The 16,762-nt window shown below is 42.4% G+C and overlaps 1 protein-coding gene across 5 annotated transcripts in view; it reads left to right on the plus strand.

Annotated features, from left to right (window-relative positions):
* The window catches only part of MAPKAPK5 (MAPK activated protein kinase 5), a 30,529-nt gene extending 14,192 nt beyond the window's left edge, over positions 1–16,337 (plus strand). For 2 of the 5 annotated variants that reach the window (XM_043901653.1, XM_043901654.1), the window contains 7 exons: positions 1,464–1,544; positions 3,995–4,182; positions 6,328–6,448; positions 9,123–9,253; positions 9,529–9,650; positions 10,682–10,786; positions 12,902–16,337. In XM_043901653.1, coding sequence (XP_043757588.1) covers positions 1,464–1,544; positions 3,995–4,182; positions 6,328–6,448; positions 9,123–9,253; positions 9,529–9,650; positions 10,682–10,786; positions 12,902–12,996 — 843 coding nt within the window. In that variant the 3' untranslated portion in view covers positions 12,997–16,337. Of the gene's footprint in view, positions 1–1,463; positions 1,545–3,994; positions 4,183–6,327; positions 6,449–9,122; positions 9,254–9,528; positions 9,651–10,681; positions 10,787–12,711; positions 12,799–12,901 lie in introns of all 5 variants that reach the window. The other 3 variants (XR_006341013.1, XR_006341014.1, XM_043901652.1) reach the window with 3 other exon arrangements.
* Positions 16,338–16,762: the final 425 nt, after the last annotated feature.

Below are 16,762 nucleotides of genomic sequence, written 5' to 3' on the forward strand. Positions count from 1 at the left end.
GATGTGACGTATAGATCCAAGTTCATTTTTTAGCATTGGATATCTAGTTGTTCCTATATATTTGTTGAAAAGCTATCTTTTCTCCACTGCATTGCTTCACAGCCTTTGTCAAAAACCAGTTGAATGTATATGTGTGGGTTTATTTTTGGATTGTTCTACTTTGTTCCATTGATTGGTCTTTATGCCAATATCATATACTGTTTTGATTATTGACACTTTTTAATAACTTTTGACACGAGGTAGTTCTAGCCCTCTGACTTTGTTCTTTTTCATAGTTATTTTGGCTATTCAAATTTCTTTATATTTCCATATGGACTTTAGAATTGGCTGTTGATTTCTACAGAAAGTGTGCCGGAATTTTGACTAGGGTTGTTTGAAACATATAGTTCAACATGTGAGTACTGACAACATAACAACATCGAGCCTTCTGACCCATAAGCAGGCCGTATTCCATTTATTTTTGTCTTTGGTTTTGCTCAGCATTATCTGTCTGGTTTTCATTGTATAGGTCTTTCACATCTTATTTTAGATTTATCCTTAATATTTTTAATGCTGTAATAAGTGGTATTTTCTTTTTTAGGTTTAATTAATTCACTTTATTATTCTTGTGTGAGAACATGAGCCTGGGTCCTTTCTGGACAGAGACTGTATTGTGGGTCTTTATAAGATAGTCAGTGAATTCCTGATAGGGAGCTTCAGTGAGCACAGTCACCTTCAAGAGGGCAGGTGTAAGATGGCTGTAGGCCTCAGAGGTGGCATCCAAAGTGGCCCAGGCGAGGTTGCCCAAGGTGGCAGTGTGGCCCTGGCCGAGGTGTGACAGTTTTCAGTACCTGCTGTCAGCGGCATGGTCCCGTGGCCATGAAGGCCCAGACAGTAGCGGTGTGTCTGGGTACAAGGATGACACCTGCCAGCAGAGAGCTGCAGTATTGTGTCACCGTCACGGAACTCTGTGGGCTTTGCCAGTCTTGTGTCCCCAGGAGCCCCACTCCCCATGACAGTGGAGAGCTGGGCCAGGGTGATGGCCGCGAGGGTGGCAGTGGTTACCTTCGTGGAGCACTTAGCACCCAGACCCGTGTGACAATTACAGTCCCTCATGGCAGCAAATACCGTGAACCTGAGCCACTGACCAGCAAGTCTGCTTTCACTGCTTGCTAAGGCATTAAGAGATGCCCCTAGGAAAAAGTAATCTCAGGAAGAAAAAATAAATCTCCTTCAGGGACTGAATCTTCATGTCCTTGACCTAGGCAAATACTGATAAGTTGCTGATAATAAGAGAGAAAAAAGCCTTTTGAAAGTATTTAGAAAAAAAAAAAAAAAAGAAAGTATTTAGAATTTTCAAAAATTTTTGATTCTTAATTGCCAGTGGCTACCTTCTTCAGCCTTCTAACATAGCAGTCTGTCTCAAGCTGCAGGTCACTGATGTGATGTTCAGTAAATTGTCCCCTTTGGTGTGACTCTGACAGGTACTGGAAGCCCAGAGAAGGCATCAGAAGGAGAAATCTGGCATCATACCTACCTCGCCAACACCCTACACTTATAACAAGGTAGGAGAAGAGAAACTAATCTCTACCCCTTGGGTGAAGCCTGTATTCTCCTGTGAGGTGTTTGTGGTCCTTTGGGAAGGTGGCAGATTCTCTTTTTATCCCTTGATATTATATTGCTGCCTGAGAGGCTGAAAGAAGCTACCTACACAGAAGAGTATTTGGAATTCAAGTTTCTCTCTGATGAAGTAAGATTCATACCAGTTTAGATTTTGTAGCAAGAACCAAAGGCTGTGGTCACTTGAAGGTTATTTATTTGACTAGCTGTACAGTCCACTGATCACATTTAAAAGATACGTTTGTCCTGCTTTTTTGAGGTGGAGGCCATTTCAGAGGATATTCCTTGGCCATTTATGGTGCCGTTCTTTCTAACCCCATAAAATACCCAACTTAGAACAGTGTCTAATACACAAGGCAAGTGTCCTGAGTGGTACCTGTTTCTATCACAGTTGTTAATCTGTAGACAGGCCTCTCTGTCCTAAAATACAAGAGACTTAAGGCCTCTTGAAACAAGTCCTAGAGATCTTGGAGTCATGGAGTGGTTCAGAAAAGAATGATGCTGCCTGGGGACTCAGGGAGATATACAGATGACAGGGAGGGAGCTGAGGATGGCAAAAGGGCAGGCCAGCTCCTCCTGGTCACACACCCTAAAGGGCCCCCATCTTCCTACCACACGCACATGCATACACACACACAGACACACGTATCACAGGGCACACAGGCTCCTGTGGCACTCAGCACCCTCCACTTGGCACTGGCCCAGCATGACTGGAACTCTACACATCTCCTTTCATGGTTAACCCTGTTCAGTCCCCAAGTAAGTACTGCTCCACACCTTGCTCCACAAACTGTAGGCTGCTGTGTCCTTACGTAGTGAAGGTTGGACGTGAGGGCTAGGCTGATGATAGTACCAGTCAGAGACTGCTTCCTGCTTCCCACTGTGGACAGGGATTGAGTGGTAGAAGCACTTAGCTAATAGAGATCAGAATTTATTTGATACAATATTCAGCATGAATACAATGGATTCTGATGTGATACATTATTTCCCAGTACTAGTTTTTTCTCCTCTTCCTACTCTGTTTTGGAATCTACTGGTGTTTGTGAATTTGCTTGGCATTCATAAAATTTACACTGCACAGATGAGTAATATATTAAAATAATAAGCTCATAATAATTTTGAATGTGTATATATATTCATCTAGTTATAATCTTTACATTGGCAACTGAGTGAACACTGAATGCTACATTTGCAAGTAATTTTTTAAAGAAACATAATGTAATAAGATGTAGTTAAATTTTCAAAAACTAAATACATCAATCTTAATTTTAAAAAAAGAGGCAGGATACTTGCAGTGACCCCACCCTCAATCTGCCGAATGATGTTGGCTTCTGTGCTTAGCTTCACTCTTGACAGATGACCCTAGAGGTGACAAGATCTCTATAGCACCAGTTTCCTCATGTGAACAATTTTCCACATTTGAACTTTTTTTTTTTTAAGATTTCTTTTCACCTCTATGATTTTATAATTGTTTTACAGCATGGGTCATGTCGTTTATGAATCTCTACTAGTAGTGTGATGCCGAGACATGGCTGAGAGTACCTGAGGCACCTGCTTTTCCAGCTTCTTACAGAGCAGCGCTGTGATGTGAGGCGCGAGTGGCCACAGCGGCAGGCTCCCTGGGCCGTCTTCCTCAGGCGGACACTTCTGTCCTGCCGTTCAGGAGGGGCTTGGGTTGAAGCCTCTGTGGACCCAGTTTCTGAGGCAGGTGGAACTGCGTTTAATTAAAATAGGGGTCCGTTATTAATAGGCATGCTGTGACTACAGGCCATGAAATCACCTGAAACCTACAGACTTGATAGTGGGTGGCAGTTTGGTTCCTTTCAGAATATCTTCCCAAGAATGGTCTCGTACGTGGGCACAGTGAGTCCTTGGCCAAAGGATTGCTTTCCACCCCCCGTTCTTCCCTGCCGTGCTTGTCCCCCATCTGTGTCAAACTGCTGTGAGCCTTTAGAAAATGAAGTGCTGTTTTTTGGGGTCAGCCCACCTGCATCCTAGCTATTTGTTCCTGTACCCTCAACCCGCCCAGGTGGCCAGAGGACATGTTTCACAACAGCTGGCTTATATCAGTTACTTTTCTGGCTGGGGTCAAAGTGTCTTACATCTGTACCCAATGGTCAGATAGCAGCTTGGGCCTCGGCAGTGAGAATAAAAGTGACTTTTTACCCCAGATTGGCCTTGTGTATATGGTGTGCATATAGGTAGCATTGATAGCACATAACAAGGATAGAAAGGTTAATTCTCTTCAGACTTCCTGAAACTTTTCCAGTCTCTGATAAGTGATTCTTGGTGATATCAGCCTGTGGGTAGCAAGGACTGTTATTGGGTCAGTTCTGGGGGCTTTATTTTAGAGCTGTGCCTCTGGTATGAGTGACCATTTTCTTTTTGCTTTCAGAGCTGTGACTTGTGGTCCCTAGGGGTGATTATCTATGTGATGTTGTGCGGATACCCTCCTTTTTACTCCAAACACCATAGCCGGACTATCCCAAAGGATATGCGGAGAAAAATCATGACTGGCAGTTTTGAGTTCCCGGAGGAAGAGTGGAGCCAGATCTCCGAGATGGCCAAAGATGTTGTGAGAAAGTGAGTCTCTGGGCCACTGCGTGGGGGGCCTTACAAGTGGTAGAACGCAGAGCAGTGTTGGGTAGAGAAAATTCTTTGTTTCCCAGGCATGTATCTTCTCATTTTTATCATCACAGAAAATCTGCCCTGGAGTCTGAGATGAGAGTTCTCAGTATCCACATCTTGGTGAAATTGGAGCTGTACTCCCTCCTGTTGCATTCCTAGCATCTGTCCCTATGGTTGAATCCAGGTCCCTTGCCAGCCACTGTATCCGTGAACATTAATTCAGACTCTAGGGTGTACCCTCCCTGCACGGAGGCCAGTCATTTGGGACTGAGACGGTGCTGGGAGCTGAACTGGGCGCCAGAATGACCACGTTGCCTCTGTCTTTCCCTTCCTCAGCTCCTGTGGGAGTGTCCCACCCCGGCCTCCCTGCTGCTAGTTGTTTGCTCTGGCATATAGAGATAGAAACATTCAAAAGGACTAGGGCTGAGTGAGTGTGAGGGACACATGACATTCAGAGTCCTCTGCTTCTTACAGAGCAGCGCTGTGATGTGAGGCGCGAGTGGCCACAGCGGCAGGCTCCCTGGGCCGCCTTCCTCAGGCGGACACTGTTCTGTCCTGCTGTTAAGGAGGGGCTTGGGTTGAAGCCTCTGTGGACCCAGTTTCTGAGGCAGGTGGAACTGCGTTTAATTAAAATAGGAGTCCGTTATTAATAGGCATGCTGTGACTATAGGCCATGAAATCACCTGAAACCTACAGACATGGTGGTGGGTGGCAGTTTGGTTCCTTTCAGAGTGTCTCCCCAAGAATGGTCTTGTACCTGGGCACGTGCTCCAGCTCCTTAGCTGGAGTTACTAAGGAGTCAGGCCTGCATAGGAGGTGTCCTTGGTTTTTCTGCCCACCTATCAGGGGATCTGCTGCCTGGGACTTCTGCGCTCTTCCGACATTGCTACTGCTTGGTCTTCACTGAGTAATTGCTCCTCTTTTGGTTTCAGTTTCTTCATCTGTAATGTGATAGAGATAAGCATTAAAAGGGCATTACCTGCGAACTGTCTCCTAGTAGTACAGCCATTTCTCTATGCAGATTACTCTCTTTCGGAAGTGAACTTGTCCTGTTGGTTAGGTGTTTATGTATATAAAAAGGGATTCATTTCTAAAATATCCAGGTGAAGGTGTTTTAGGGGGGTGGAGGCGGTCTGAAATCTGTCTTCCCATGCTGTTTCCATGCTGTATTCTCTGCCACTTAACCAAAACATCAATATCCTGTAAGTTCCCTGCAGTTCTACAGACTGTATTTCCTGTCACTAGAGTAACATTGATTATCTTCTCTTAGCATTGAGGGTCTTTTCTAAATAATCCTTTCTTTAGAATCTGAAGCTGTTCACAATGATCCAGAAAGTTACAGAAAACATGAAAGAGCAAGTAGGCACGTTGTCCTGACTGATGTTTGAAATGGGAGGCTATGTATTTGGAAGGAGTGCTGTAAAAGGTCCAGGGAATATGCTGGAGTGAGCTAGGAATTGCATCGGTATGAATGTACAAGATGGAAAGAACTGTGGTCAAAAGCCGATGGTACAGACAATACATTGGCTTAGAAAGAAATGCTGTCCCCTTCTCAAATATTAGATTTTTAGCTTAGAATGTCTTTGGAGAAATGGCTCAGGGTTCGTGTCCTGCCATATGGTGATATCTAAGAGTTTTATCACAAGTAGCAACCTGGATTTTCAGAACTGTATGATCACTTAACTAATTTTACAGCCACTGTTGGCCAAAAGAGTACTTTGAGTCCCTTTTGGAAATTATAGCCCACTGTCCTAGAAACGTTAGTCTGGGAATTCAATGTCTCAGGAACTGTGAGCCATGTGTAAGATTGATTACCTTACTGAACCTAGAACTCAGTCTGAGGTATCACTGGATTAAGCCTTTTCCTACCATTTTTAATCTCAATTTATTTAGTATAGAAAGGACTGCCAAAGGACACAGTGCCCTCACAACTAACAGTTAGGGAAGAGAATCTCACCTCTGTCATGCAGAAAGCCTAGGCTGTAAGAGTTGGCAGAAAGTAGAAAGTCAGAAGCTGGAGCTGGCTAGAACCAGACTCAGGAACTTCCTGGCCTTCTGGAAGCAACTGTGCATGGCAGCCTTTTGGCCTTTTCTCCACAGGCTCTTGAAGGTCAAACCAGAGGAAAGGCTTACCATCGAGGGAGTGCTGGATCACCCCTGGCTCAACTCAACTGAGGCCCTGGATAATGTGCTACCCTCTGCTCAACTGATGATGGATAAGGTTCTGAATGATGCTTGTGGTGGTGGCCAAAATGGTGGTGTTGGGAAGGAATGCTGGGGCTTGACTCAGTGAGGGGGTTAAAGGCAAAACAATGCAGAGCACACCGTCTTTCCCAGAGAAACATCTCTGGTCTCCTGAAGATCAGGATTGGAAATAAGGAGCCTCCTTCCATAAAGGCCAGGTCAAAGCCTGGTACATACACTAAGGGAACATTCAGAGTACCTTCTTCCACATTTGTGCTGTGGGGCTGAGGCAGAGAGCAGTATCAGACATCAGCCGTCCTTTTGCCCAAGGGGTTTAAACAAGACTGGTTAGAAAAACCAACAAGCACAAAACCAAGAGGGAACACTCTCAGACATCAGAGCCTTTGCATGCTAAATTTTCTGTGAATTCTTATGGGAATTCAGAAAAAGAAGACATCTTTGAAGGGCTGTAATTAGGGAAGGGTTCCCAAAAAGAAGGCAAAACCCATCACAGTTATTAACTATCGTGTGGCACTTTTAAACCCCTTTACATGTTTAGCTATGAGCTGGCCTTGGAAGAATTGGAGTAGCAAGCACATGTGCCCACATATGGTGAACAACATGAGCAAAAAATTAGAGACTGAAATTCATCAGTGGGAAAAACAGCCTGATTTCATTAATAGGAAGTTGGTGAAATGGGTGTGACAGGGAAGGGCCTGGCTTTGAAAGTAGACAGAGGGGTGTGAGTCTTAGTAGGACCTAATTGAGAGGTTCTTACAGATTTTTGAGAAGAGTCCTGCCACAGGGAAGATATTTAGGGATGGTTAGTCAGACTTGCAGACTCACCAACCTAATACTACTACAGTAATCTAGAAGCTGGGAAGCTGCTCTAGGAGCAGAGAGGTAGAGATGAATGAATAGGCTCAATATTTTTGAAGACATTTCAACAATTTGGGGTGACTGACTAGAGATAAGGGGACAGTGAGTGGCATATCTGGTGATACCACTGACAGGGAAATCAGGAATGAGCCTGGTTTGGGTGAAGGGAAGTCTGTTAGATTTTCATTGTTATTTGATAGTAGATGGACATGCAAATGAATATGTGTGGTGTGGATTCAAAGTGTGGCTGAAAGGTAAAGGCAGTGACACAGACTTGAGTTACTCACTTAGAAGGGATGGAGTTGAAGTGTGAGGGAATAAGTGAATAGGAAAAAAGAATGCTAAGACCTCCCTTCGATTAGCTGGAGTACAAGAGAAGAAGAAAGGAGAACTAGAAGGGACAGAGTTTTCTGCTATCTCTCATCTGTATGCAGTTGTTTTCCTGGTTTAAAAGTATCCAGTAATCCAGAAATGGTTTGTTTGGTCAGTCCCAAATACAGGATTACTTATATCCTCTGATTGTCAGCACTTGAGTGTTACAGTGTGGCTTCCCTCAGGATGTTGGAAATGAAAAAGTAAGATTGCCTTCTGGAGTTACTTTAAGGTTAGTGTCTAACGAAGCCAAGTTCTAATATGCATAATCTTCTTAATGAAGAAAAAGGCCTTTAAGGTGGAACTGGAGTGTGACAGTATATTCCCATTTTGAAAGAAATGATGTGGTCAAGATGCAGGCTGGTCAGCTTTGGAAGTGTAGAAAAAATGGCCACATGCAGAAGCTGAATAGTGTCCATCTCAGCTATAGCTAGGAGATGGAGTCTGAGCTCATGAGCTTGCGGGTTCCCATCTCTTTTGTTGGGCTATCTCTGATAAGAAGGAAATAGATGCATGGGTCTGGAGATGGGTAGCCAGGGCCAATTACTGTAGTTTACTTCGATGAGTTTGAACTCTTCCGGATCTAATTGTGTGCTTATCAAGGAACTATTTTTTTTCTTAATCATCAGATTTTGTTGTTGAAATTCAAATAACACAGAGGTATATAAAATAAAAAGCAAAAGTTCCTCTTAATTACCCTGCCTCAGTTTCACCCCTCAGAGGTGAGGTGATCTGTGACTTGATGTATCCTTCCTGATCATTTTCTGAGGAGACACACATTGAACAGTCTGTCCTTTTTTTTTTTTCTTTTTTTAAAAAATACAAAAGTGGGATCATCTTGTTCTAATGAAGCTTTTTGCTGATTATTTGCTTTCCCTCATTGGTCTGCCCATAGTGAGAGAACACACTGGTCATAAAGGCAGACTTGAAGAGTACTAGACTTTATGACAGTTATTTCTCATTGTAAATTAATTGACTGGCTTTATAGATGAGTTTGTGAGGGTCTTCCATGCTCACCAGGTGAAATACTTGGGGTTCTGAGTCATTGGGGCTGAGGTGACTGTTTCTACCTTGAGGGCAGTGAATAAATGCTGGTCAGGGAGTCTTCTCAGGCAGCAGCCTGCCAGCCTTTCCCCTGATGTACATGTATGATTCTCTTTACACTTGCCCTTGCCAATGACTATGAGCATGAGCCTTGTTCGTTTTTCTTACTTGCCTTTCTGTCCCCCTGAAGGGAAGAAGGGCTTGCTGTTGTGTGGCCCTTGGCTGGCCTAGTATTTCCTGGGCCCTGCTGACCCATGGGGAAGAGTCCTCTGCCTTTTCAAAATTTGTATACTGCCAAGCATAAGACTGAAATTACCTGCTTAGTTCTTTTAGAGATTCTCCTTCCCACTTGTTAGATTGGTTTTTTAGGTGCCCAGAAATGAATATGAAAAACTGACACCAGTGTTTGCATTCAGGCGGTGGTTGCAGGGATCCAGCAGGCTCACGCAGAACAGTTGGCCAACATGCGGATCCAGGAACTAAAAGTCAGCCTCAAACCCTTGCACTCTGTGAACAACCCCATTCTAAGGAAGAGGAAATTACTCGGGTAACTGAACTTACTTCTTCGATTCTCCCTTCATGGCTGGTGTGGCCAAGGACAGGGTTCTGAAAGGTCAGCCAAGAAGAGTCTTGCCCTTTTTTGCCTCTTAGGAGGGTGGAGAGGATAAGTTCTTTAAATAGCATCAGAAGTTGGAGATACTTTATAATTAATTATTTTATCTGAAAAATCTTGCCTTATGTTTAGTGTTTAGAGTTAACATCTGTTAAGAGCTGGGTTTTGGGGTCTCACTTTGTTATTACCTTTCTCCCAAACTTCTAAAGCACCAAGCCAAAGGATGGTGTATACATCCATGACCGTGAAAATGGAGCCGAGGATTCAAATGTTGCCTTGGAAAAGCTCCGAGATGTGATTGCTCAGTGTATTCTCCCCCAGGCTGGTAAAGGTCACACCATTTATGAATGCTCTGTGCATGACTGTGTGTGTGCATGGGCACATGACTGAAGGAGTGGTTTAATTGGTGTTTTCTGTTTCACCTTGGTGTTATAAGAAAATAAGTATGTTATATACTCTAAGCCCACTGAAAAGAGTGGACGATGGGAACTCAGAAATGTGGTGGGTTCTGCCCCACCTTTGGCTTCCTATGAAATTTCTAGTTTGAGTTTAATTGCCAGTGTCAGGCATAACATGTAATTTTGTATTTTCTTAGTTCGTTAATGCGATAACAGGATAGAGGATGGAAAATGTGAACAGGGTCAGGATTAGGTTGGGAAGGTCAGGAAGGTCGAGAAACACCATATCTAGAGCCCGTATCTAGAGTACAAGGCTGTTATTAACTTGTGAATATAAAGAGAAGACCTCCCAAGTTCAGAAGTGGCCCTGGCTGCTACTGGTATCACAGGCAGACTGCGACTTATATACATAAGTCCTTTGAGGGAGAGCTCTCTTTCAGTATGTTCTCTTTCCACTTAATGGGATAGGACAGGCCTTTCTCAGCAGATGAATGAGATACTTCACGTTGTAGGCCTGAAAACTACTGAGCTGACCAGTCTTCCTAGATTCCTTGGGTTTTAAGAGAGCTCACATAGTGTACCTCAGGTAGCCTTCCAGAGTAGGAAATGAGCTTAGGAAGAAAGAAGGTAGCCCACTCGGCCTTGTTCTCCTTCCATCTCATGATCTTGTAGGTTAACCAGGTGTTTTTGATCAGCAATAGCCCAACATTACCTATTTCCCATCCCCCAGGGCTAAGACTGGGGGCCTCAGGGGATGTCTGTCAGGTGGTCAGAGTAGGAAGAATTCAGAAACCAGAAGTAGTCTACATGTAATGTAGGAACTAGCAGTTATGATAGTCTGGAAAAGCTTGCACCTTTAATGACCACTTCTCAATAAAGTTGGACATCCTGTCCTTCCATCTTTGACACTAAAACCCCATGATGCTGCAGAGGAATGCAACTTCTTTTTCCTCTTTATCAACAGGAGAGAATGAAGATGAAAAGCTGAATGAAGTAGTGCAGGAAGCTTGGAAGTATAACCGGGAATGCAAACTCCTGAGAGATACTCTGCAAAGCTTCAGCTGGAATGGTAGGAGTCTTAACTATGCCTTTCCCCAGGAATGCAGAGAAGTATTTGTGTTTAGATTATGTAGGATCTCTGGGGGCTGAGCTGGGGCTGTGTTCAGGTGAAGTAGGGCTGGAGAGTGAGTGGAGTATTGTGGGACAGGGGTTAATCCTGCAGTAATTACCCAGGCATATCTGGACAATCTGGCCTTTTCGCTTATCTTCCAGAGTTCAAATGAATTGTGTGTTGCAGATTCATTGCTGTCCAGAGCCCCCATCACATACCACTTGGGCAAAAAAAAAGCATCAGATCTCAGAACTCCTTCCAGATATCTGAGCTGTTAACCACATCATTATAAAGAGCAGTTCAGGAAAAAAAAAAAAGGCAGTTCAGTCCAAAGGGGAGAAAGAGGGCAAAGTACTGCAAAGTCTACCCTGCAGATCTGCTCAGCTTAGAGAAGGTCTGTTGCACTAAAGAGTGTCCCAGATCTGCTGCTTGTTGAATTTTTTTCCCCACAGGCAAAGACAGAGGTGTATTTTTTGAGCTGCTTTTGTATTGTCTTCCTAGCATAGTAGGCTAGACTTCAGGTCTAGGATGCTCAAGGCAAGGAGCCTGGTTTTTGGACGTGAGAAGTCCAAAAGCTAGCCCAGCCATTTCTGTACTTGGAAATTAGCTTCTCTAGGATATATTTAAGATTTTGAAATCATCTGTACGGAAAAGCGACCATATTTGAGGTGCACACTTCCATAAATTTTCACAAAGTGAACATTCTCCCGTAACCAGCACTTGAACATGTGCCCTCTTCTACTACCTCCTTCCCCACAGGGTAATTTTGAGCCCAGTTTCTAGCACTATGTATCAGTCTTGCCTGATTTTATATTTTACGTATATGGAATCAGACAAGTCTGTGTTCTTTTGTATCTGGCTTCTTTTCGTCACTGTTGGTGAGATTCAGCCCTATTGTTGTGTGTAGTAGCAATTCATTTCTCATTTTTACATATATATGTATGTATGTAAATGTACGTATGTTCTCTCTATATATTCATATGTTTTTTTCTCCATAATATACACCACATAAATAGTTTTTATATTTATCCATTCTACTGTTGAATGGATATATGGGTTGTTTCCAGGTTTTGGTAATTAAGGAAAGCACTGCTCTGAACACTCTAGTATATATCTTTTTTTTTTTTAAGATTTATTTATTTATTTTTAGCTGCACTGGGTCTTCATTGCTTCACGCAGGCTTTCTCTAGTTGCAGTGAGCGGGGGCTACTCTCCAGTTGCAGTGTGCAGACTTCTCACTGCGGTGGCTTCTCTTGTTGCAGAGCACTGGCTCAAAGTGCGTGAGCTTCAGTAGCTGTGGCTTATGGGCTTAGTTGCCTGGTGGCATGTAGGATTTTCCTGGACCAGGGATCAGACCCATGTCCTCTGCATTGGCAGGCAGACACCCAACCACTGGACCATCAGGGAACTCATTTCTCCTATGTATCTAGAATTGGAGTTGCTGGTTCATGGGGATGTTCATCTGTTTGGCTTTAGAGGGTACTGCCACCGTTTCCCAAAGTTGTCGTACCAACGTGTGCCTCCACTGGCGGGTTTGAGGGTTCTAGTTATTCTGTATCCACACCAACACTTGCTATTGTCTTTTTCATTTTAGTCTTTCTAGTTAGTAAGTACTGTTGGTACTGCAGTGTCATTTTACTTTGCCTTTCCCTGATGACATATAAGCTTAAGCACTTTTTAATGTTTATTGGCCACTTAGATTTTGTGAAGTGCCTATTCTGTTGCCCATTTTTCTGTTGACTTGTACCTCTCTTATAAACGTGCAGGAGTTCTTTATATAGTCTGGATATGAGTTCTGTTGTAGACACATATTACAAAGAACTTCTCCCTCTTTGTGGTTTCCTTCTGTGCTGTTGTACTGAACACTGGATTTTTATGACCAGGTTAATAAGCTGCTCAACTCTACCGGAAAAATGGGGGACTTGAACTGCTTCTGATCAGTGTTGGTGATGGTTCCTCCATTGGTGAAGGTGAATTTGACACTAGTGAGGTGTACCTTATTGGGTCCCTGTCAAGAATCTTACCATCTCCCCAACAGTTGGGAGACTCACCTTTTCCTTTTTTGGGTTTCAGGTCGTGGATTCACCGATAAAGTAGATCGATTAAAACTGGCTGAAATTGTGAAGCAAGTGATAGAAGAGCAAACCACTTCCCACGAATCCCAATAATGACAGCTTCAGACTTTGTTTTTTTAAAAATTTGAAAATTTATTCATTAATGTATAATTTTTATGTAAATTAATAAATCATAATTTCATTTCCACACTGCTTAAAGATGCTGTATAAATTTAGATACAGGATTTACTAATAGTATATATAGTTCATTTGTTTTAAGAAAAGCTCAGTTCCTAGAGATATATACTATTACTTTAGGATTGTTTAGTCATCTGTTGTAAAGCTGACGGTATTGTCAAGCAAGACTGTTTTTATTTGTAATAAAGCGTACAAAAACCATTTGCCAGTGGTAGGCAAAGGACCAACTATATTGACCTCTCTACTTAGTAAAGAGTTGAATCAAGTACTGTGGAATCTGGTTTCAGTTGCCCTGTGTATTTCCTCTCTGCACTGTTGATGGATTAGCTCTGGTGCCAAGAATTTTTTCTGGATCCGTGTTGCAGACTGCCTGATGGAGCTCAGAGGGCACTGACTCCTGTGATGGAAGAGGCAGGGAGCTGAGTCCTCATTTCTCTGGTCCCTAACTCCCTAGGGAAAAGTGGTCCCATTTCTTTATTGTCACATTTGCTCAAAGGTATTGGTGTATTTCTTTAATAGGATTCTCTATTGAGTTTATTCTTTTAATGTTTAACCAGATCTTCAGCCCTGCCACTCCCTTCGAGGTCCTGCCTTGTCCTCCCCATTTCCTGAAGCCCTCACCAGCTCCATTGCTTCTTACTTCCTTTTCCTGTTCTTCTGACTCCTTTTATGGAATGATTTTTCTGAGAAAGTTACATATCATAAAAACTGGACTAATGGATATTCATTGGAAGGACTGATGCTGAAGCTGAAGCCCTAATACTTTGGCCACCTGATGCGAAGAGCGGACTCACTGGAAGAGACCCTGATACTGGGAAAGATTGAGGCAAAAGGAGAAGAAGGTGGCAAAGGATGAGATGCTTGGATAGCATCACCGGCTCAATGGACATGAACTTGGGTAAACTCTGAGGGATAGTGAGGGATAAGGAGGTCTAGTGTGCTGCAGTCCATGGGGGTCACAAAGAGTTGGACATGACTTAGTGACTGAACAACAATAATCGGGTTAGCATCTAAGATGGTCCAGGTTTTTTGTCTTAAAGCTACCTTTTTTTCTCTAACGTTTCTGCCTGGGTTTCATGTTGGCATCCCCTGGACTGCATGTATTTTATTTAGCACTCTTCATTTTCAGGAAGCACGGTTCTGGCCAAGAGATCAGATACTTGAATAGAAACAAGGCTCAGTGCTTTTCTACTCTGCTGTTGTGCAATGGGCTTCCATAACAAACCGTTTTTATTTATTTATGTTAGTAGTTCTTGGTTGTTGGTTCGGTGTTGGTAAACGGGAGAGCTAATAGGCAAACTCCAATTCACAGAGAAGGAAAGGCTCGGTAGGCTCAGTTACTGTTTCATCCCATCACGTTATCTTCAATCAAAATCAACCCCACAGAGCTCACTTTCTAACTCTTCCGCTTTGCTAAGTATGTCTTCAGGATGACATTTGGTTAGTATACCCCGTATGTGTGTGAATGAGTGTAGTAATACATGATAAAACAATGTATCTCTTAGTAATTACCGTATACATTGGTTCCCTCATACTTTGGAGAATTTTTAATTCAAGGCGTTTTTTGAGTTAAGACTCACTAATCTCAGGTGACTGATAACTTATAAATGGATACCCTGTAAGGAGAATTCAATACTTTTAAACATGGCAAAATCTAACAGGCAGCAGAGAAAAACAAACCAGAAAACTTAGCTGAGAGTTGAATTAAAAGTTGAATTATTCTGTTTTTCAGTGAAATGCAGTCTTATAAATCACTTTTTGAAATCAGGAAAAACTGCGCTTGTTTCTGGAACAACTGAATCCCTGTTATGTTTCTTATTTTATTGCAGAGGTTCAGTATTTGCGGGCTTCTCTTGTGGCTCAGCTTGTAAAGAATCTGTCTGCAATGTGGGAGACCTAGGTTCGATCCCTGGGTTGGGAAGAACCTCTGGAGAAGGGAAAGGCTACCCCCACTCCAGTATTCTGGCCTGGAGAATTCCATGGACTATGGGGTTGCAAAGAGTTGGACAGAACTAAGTGACTTTCACTTTCACTTCAGTATATTCCCTGGGGCGAGGAAGGCAGTAACTAACTTTGTTACTCTTCTTTTTCTTCAGAGGAACCTTCTAGTAGAGGAACTAGTCTACTATTAACTCAAATTTGTTATTTGGGTGTCTTCTAAAGGCTCAGGATGATTTCTCTATGTGGTGAATTTTAGGTATGATCTAAAAGGGCATCCAAAAGATGCTTCCTTTTACTCTGAGCAGAGGTTGCTCATGTTTCTTTACGCTGAATTAAACTGGCCCCCCAAATGAGTAGAGTGTCCAGACAGGTTCATGCTCAAAGTTTTAGAATACCCTGAAAGTGAAGTGGCTCAGTCGTGTCCAACTTTTTGCAACTCCATGGACTGTAGCCTACCAGGCTCCTCCGTTGGTCCATGGGATTTTCTAGGCAAGAGTACTGGAGTCGATTGCCATTTCCTTCTCCAGGGGGATGTTCCCAACCCAGGGATTGAACCCAGGTCTCCCGCATTGTAGGCAGACGCTTTTACCGTCTGAGCCACCAGAGAAGTTCATAGAATACTTTGGAGGGTGTTTAAAAGTGGGTCCTACCTGACACAGAGCTCCATGACAAAACCGGAGCTTCCAAGACTCAGCACTGTTTGGTCTTTAAAGTGGGGTTTTGTTTATGGAGTTTGTCTGTAGGCCAGTAGCAAATTCTGCTTTAACTTTACCAGTCAGGTTTGCTAATAAAGCAAAATTAACATGTACTGGAAGTGAAACAAAATCATCCTTGTCTCTTCTGACCTGTCCCTCTAATGCCTGTATCTGCAGAAAGTTAACATTCTAAGAACAGTTCTCATAGGCAGGAAGTTTAGAGTCTTCAGTTTTCCTACGTGATTTGCCAACCCTCTGCTTACTATATAACCATTACTTGTCTCTCAAATACCTTTAGATTTTACCACAATTATTTATTTGATGCGGAACAACATTTGTATTTTTCTGGCTAATGTATTTTATAAGCTAGGAAACACTTGTCAGAAGTTAATTGTCTGAAACATGCAGATAGGAGGAAATGCTTTTTAAAAAAGACTTTTGTTTTTGTATTCATTTGAGATAGAATAAGTTGAAGAAATTATTGGTTGAAGTCAAATGATTTAAATCAGATCCTGTGTGTGAATACTTGCGTACATGTGTGTTGACAAAAATGTGTTTCAATTTGAGAATTGCAAAACTGGATATTTAATTTTAATTATATTTTTATTTATTTAAAAAGTAGAAGTGGTCTTTCATTATTGATTTGATTCTTTTGTCCCACAAAATGATTTTATCAAATTTGTCCTGTCTGGTTAAGAACAGGGGAACATCTAAAATCTGTGATAGTTTCCAAGTTACATAATTTTAAGAGGCTTTTCTCTTATATAAAATACAAGGAGAAGGGAAATACACCTAGAAATCATTTCACCATTTTTGCTGTAAATTTTTAATGGGTGATATGATGGTATTAATTTCCTTGCTAGATGTGGATAAATTTCCTTGTCTGTGTTAGGAATTAAACATTAACTGGAAAGGGTTAATGAGTTGATGTGCTCATGCTTATATCTGAAATCTTGTGTATGATTCTTTTTTGAATTATATAGTGCATCTCTCAATTTTTGTGCAGTACTTACACTCCTAACCCTTATTTTGAAGGTTTTATACTG

This window comes from Cervus elaphus, chromosome 5 (assembly GCF_910594005.1).
Source record: "Cervus elaphus chromosome 5, mCerEla1.1, whole genome shotgun sequence".
In the NCBI taxonomy this organism is placed as follows: domain Eukaryota; kingdom Metazoa; phylum Chordata; class Mammalia; order Artiodactyla; family Cervidae; genus Cervus; species Cervus elaphus.